The sequence below is a fragment of the Montipora capricornis genome, chromosome 7, assembly GCF_036669925.1.
Source record: "Montipora capricornis isolate CH-2021 chromosome 7, ASM3666992v2, whole genome shotgun sequence".
In the NCBI taxonomy this organism is placed as follows: Eukaryota; Metazoa; Cnidaria; class Anthozoa; order Scleractinia; family Acroporidae; genus Montipora; species Montipora capricornis.
In genome coordinates this window covers 21,634,283-21,639,282 of record NC_090889.1, presented here as the reverse complement: position 1 = coordinate 21,639,282, position 5,000 = coordinate 21,634,283, and the positions used below count along the sequence as shown (strand labels likewise).

Genomic DNA, 5,000 nt, shown 5'->3' with positions numbered 1-5,000 from the left:
GCCATGTTGTTGGGCGGACTGTGACAGGAATACCAGACCAACTCAGTTTTCTTATAGCATCTGAATAAAAATAATAAATAAAATAATAATAACAATTTATTATTGAATTACTAAACAAACAATGTTGACTAATCCAAGGTCATTGAAACAGGATTGATGGCATGTAACATCAGAAATTTTGAAAACTAACAGATGCATATGTTACGGACAATAATAATTCTCAACCTCGATGAAAACGAGACAAAATGGACAACGACGTTTTCACGTGGTTGTACATTACTTTCAAAATTAATATACTCTTGGTAATTAATGAATGGATTACAGACTTTCACTTTCATCTGTTGTTTCTTTTTTCTCTCTTAACATACTTTCTTAGTCCTTTTCCAACTACAAAGGCCACTTAAAGATTTTACTTCAATGTCGGATGATTTTACTCATCAATTGCCGCCAGTTGCAAAAAGGTTTATAAAATCTACACTAGCTCAACAACTATTTCCTCTTTAACCCTTCACAAGAGAGACACTTGAAGATTTTTGCTGTCTAATACCAGACAACTGTACTCATCGCCAAGGTAACTCTTACCTTAGGGGCCACGGGGTTAACTGCATAATTATGTTCATGTTCGCTTACCGAGATCAGTGTTAGGTCCAGCCAACAGCTTGCCAAACTTTTCAAGCTTGTGGATTTCTTGGTCTTGAAATTCCAGTTTCACTGCTCTTATTGGAGAGGGGGGTCTGGGAGATTGTGCAGGGGGTGGGGGTGGGGACTGGCTTGTGGATTTTGAGGACGACGATTGATTCTTGTTGCGTGCTACAAAGAAATGAAAGCAGTGCAAAAAAATTACCCTTGGTAGACAAAGAAACAGATAATTTTATGAGTAAAAAAAATGCAAATTAAATGCTGCAGCAATACTTGTGTGTAAAGAAACCACTGAAAATGTTAAAATAATGTGCTCCAAATCTTCAGATTTAAAGAAAATTCACAGCGAGAAACAAAATAACTTTTACATTTTTGTACTTATTTAAAGCAACGTGGCAACTGCTAACTCTCTCATTTTGACAGAGCGAAGGTGGAAACTAGTTGCACATTTGTATCTTCTCCAGATAATTTTTATTAAGTTGCAAAAAAATCAAGAAAAAATCAAGTGGAAATTTCAAGCCCTGCATGGTGTTGTGCTCTGATCTACAGGACCATTGGCACTTGTAAGCTATTGCCATAAATCTAAAAGCTTATAAACAAAATAATCATTTACTCAATAAAGTTAGTGGAGAGGGCCTTGATGTCTTGTGTTCCTCTTTCTTAATTAACTGCTCTGGAAGCCTTTTTGGTTCTGGTCCTGCGTTGGTGGGAATGCTCGCTCTTACATCACCACCACTGATTGTGCGCACGCGTGGCTGGGGCGCAGAATTTCTTTTCTCTTCTGGATCCACCTTGATGACATCATCATCATCCTCACCCCATGCGTCACTTGTTTCATTATTGAACTCTTGGAAGCTCAAGAGCTTTGGTTTGACCTTTCCCTGAGCACTGGAAAATTGATAAAATCATGTTCATCAAAATTGCCATTTCCCTGATCATTACTAACTTAATTATCATTTTCTTTATAGACTGAATGCATAAATGGCGGCCAAAAATATATTCTTTTGTTTATGTTCTAATTAGACTCTCAAGCAACATTTCTTTTGTCTTTTGTCCATGCAAATGAGGCTGGGGAGTCTAATTAGTACATAAACAAAAGATTATTTTTTGGGCCACCATTTATGCACTCGTTCTATACAATACATACTTAACTGACCACTCCACATAGGGGCTTTTCAGGGCCAGTGAAATACATGTACAATCAATGAAAAAAAAACAAGTGTTAAGAATCCCAACTGGCCGGAGGCAAGCCAGTTGGCTATTTACAAGTGCAGCTGAGAAATTGAACCAGGGACTACCAGGATCAAATTCAATTAGTGGTTAGGACAGGTCTTGAACCCGGGAACTCTGGATGTGAAGGCAAGTGCCCTAACCACCTGGCTGCACTGCCTCTGGCCACACTGTCTCTTTCTTCTCATCATCATTATTACTGTCAACATCATTGGTGCCATCGTTATTGTCACCATCCTCAACAATATCATCACCAACACTGCTATAAATTATATTACTAGAACGGAGTGCTGTATGTGAACTTATCAGATATACATGTATCCACAACAACCCTGCTGAGAATACAGCCACTCAAGAGGTCTTTGGCTTTTATACACATGACTACAGTGTTTTTTTAAATTTGACAAACACTAAATTTCAGGGCTCAGTTGTTTTCTTTGTCTCACAAGTCTCAACAGAGATTTCTAAACAAAACAACATTCAAATTTAACCGCACAGCCTCATAGCCATGTGTGAATATTGATATATATAACGTGGCCTATTTGAAGCTGGTTACTGAGACTATGAACAGATGATAATTAGACCATTAAACAAAAGCCAAATCACCTGAACTGAAAGAGTTAAAAGATCACACACTGAATATTTGATATATACTTGTCATGAAAAAATAATAATGCATAAAAAGAAACCAAATTTGTTCAGTTTTTGTGACTAATGTTTGGTTCAATATGGCACAGTTAAAGTGACTCCAACTTGACTTCAAAGAAGCAAAACAATTGCTATACAGTATACTACTTCCTCCTCAATGTCTCACTCAAACTGAATGGAAGTGTTATGTAACATACACTCTTTTGCTAGAGATCTCTCAAAATAGTATTTGGATGATGAGCCATCACTCTATTAAAGTTCCACAAGAATGTTACGATTCAAATCTTTTTACAAAATTAAGCACAACTTTCAAGAAGCCTTAGTTATAGAGTCAAAATACCAAATTTCCGACAGTGAACTACCATATATTCGAATGCTACGAAAATTGCGCCACATGATTGATCAATACCGTGTTGTGATATTATAACTGTACATATGTATAAGATTACAAGTTCAAATGAAAATCAACGTTTACCAAAAGAAGTTAAGAAATTAATTTATGCGATATAATGTAACATTAATAAAAAACTCACCCTTTAACCAAAAAGCGATCTGTGTGTTTCTGTCACTTCTCGAAATATTGAAACCAGAAAGCTTTTATCGATGTAAACAATGACTTCCTTTAGTCTATTCAATTTGCAAATTAAGTACATGTGAGCCAACTTAAAGAATTTTACCGAAAAGGCTTGACAAGAACGTCAAAACTTTTCGATCAATTATACATTCAAAAACCGTAATTCAACTGACCTCGCTTGCCCACTGCCTACGGAAACACTTGTTGAAGACGAAAGCAAATCTTGACCGCCATGCGCTGGTTTTATACTGGCAAATAACATATTTAAAATCAACAACAGTGCGCCCACAATTGCCTCAAATCCGACATAAACGCTTTTACCTTCCGGGCAATTTACTCGTATTTCTCTTCCAGAACGACTTTTTCGGGCTGCCTGTCTCAAACGTTGGTGCCAGACTCGAATGATTCTCTATAGTTTGGCTGTCCACTTCGTGTTCAATAGTATTGAACCGAGTTCCGAGCGCTATAACGCGTTCTTTAGCCGCTTCGCTCATGTTTTGAACAAATATTGCCTATCCACCCATCTTTAAGTGGTCAAATAAGATCAGCCTTCGCTTAACCGGAGCAAGGTCACAAAGAAAGAAGAATTTCCTCCAAATATCTCTTTCACATCCAATATGGACGAAACAGCTACCGTCAGATGTGGCCATGGGCACACCCGCTGGCGAATAATATTTGTCTCGCAGGCCCGAAAACCGGAAGTTGTAACAGTTCTCGAAAAACTGACGGCATTGCTAATAAAGGTAATTTTTAATAGGTTGCTGCTTGATACTTTTCTCGTGGAAAGCATGATTGGGAATGAAAGGTGAACCTTCTGATAAGAATGACGGAATTATAAAAAGGTGCCTCGATATCGTGTAAGTCAAGAAAGTTCCGCCTACATGTATATAGAATGCTGTTTTAATGAGAATGTCTAAGTCGGATTTTTTAAAACTGGTAAAAGGCGCTGATTAGCCAATGTTATTGACGAAATTGTGCTCGCAAACATGGAAAACGGCCAAAACTGTAAAGCAGGCATAATCTGTCAAAGGATAAAGAAAGGTAAGCGCGTAAAAAAACGAAACTGCGAATGTCGTGAAAATTGAAAAAAAAAAAAAATTCTCAACACATCATTTTTTTAATGCAGCGTTTATGGCTCTCGAGATCTACCCAAGAAGATTCTGCAGTATTTTCTAGTTATTGTTAAATGCTTGTTTTAAATTTCTTATCGCCTCTGGGCGATTTGTTATCTTTGGGAGACAAGATACAGGTGATATTTCTCTGAACTATACTGTATACTGTCAGTCTCTATAAATGCTGGGATCATTTCTTTCTTTCGTTTATTCGAACTTGAAGCAACTTTCAACATGCACATTTGAAAGCATCTATAAAAGTGCGTAGAGAACTCTAGCGCGCCCCACTTCGAGACAGCCTTGCGCGCGGAAAACTCGCATAGATTAAAACAACTGATACTTGATACCATGAATTTGACACAGTGACATGATGAAAGCACAAAAGACCTCACAAAATGCAACGTGTGAAGAAGGGATAAAACATTCTCATTTTAGCTTTTCGTTTAATTTCATACTGAAACAAGAGGTCTACTAAATTATAAATACACCTCTAGTCTGAGGCAATGAAAATTGCGGAGAATCGCCTGCCATTAGGCAAATTTTGTGCGCATCGAATGTCTTTAATAATTTGTGAGATTTTTCAAATTTGATGAAACTGAGAGTGATATCTGAACTATGCGTCAGTAATTCAGGGATGTATCTGTGAAAATACTAACCTTAACCCTGAAAGTAAAGAGACGTCTTCGTCTTGATCGTGAAAGTTACCGCCAATGGCGGACAAAGGACACAGGAACTTCGCAAGAAGAACCGTTCGGCTGCTACTCTCTGCTGTGATCGTTGAACGATTAGAGGTTCTA

At 37.5% G+C, this 5,000-nt stretch overlaps 1 protein-coding gene across 2 annotated transcripts in view; it reads right to left on the bottom strand.

Moving 5' to 3' along the window:
• LOC138056407 (TBC1 domain family member 22B-like) overlaps window positions 1-5,000 on the bottom strand; it is a 20,068-nt gene that overhangs the window by 14,927 nt on the left and 141 nt on the right. The window contains exons 1-5 of one of the 2 annotated variants that reach the window (XM_068902192.1): window positions 3,413-3,716; window positions 3,265-3,339; window positions 1,253-1,527; window positions 631-810; window positions 1-60 (exon numbers count right to left, since the gene is read on the bottom strand). The exon at window positions 1-60 is cut by the window's left edge and continues 11 nt beyond it. In XM_068902192.1, coding sequence (XP_068758293.1) covers window positions 1-60; window positions 631-810; window positions 1,253-1,527; window positions 3,265-3,339; window positions 3,413-3,585 — 763 coding nt within the window. In that variant the 5' untranslated portion in view covers window positions 3,586-3,716. Of the gene's footprint in view, window positions 61-630; window positions 811-1,252; window positions 1,528-3,264; window positions 3,340-3,412; window positions 3,717-4,859 lie in introns of those variants that run through there. The other variant, XM_068902193.1, reaches the window with a different exon arrangement.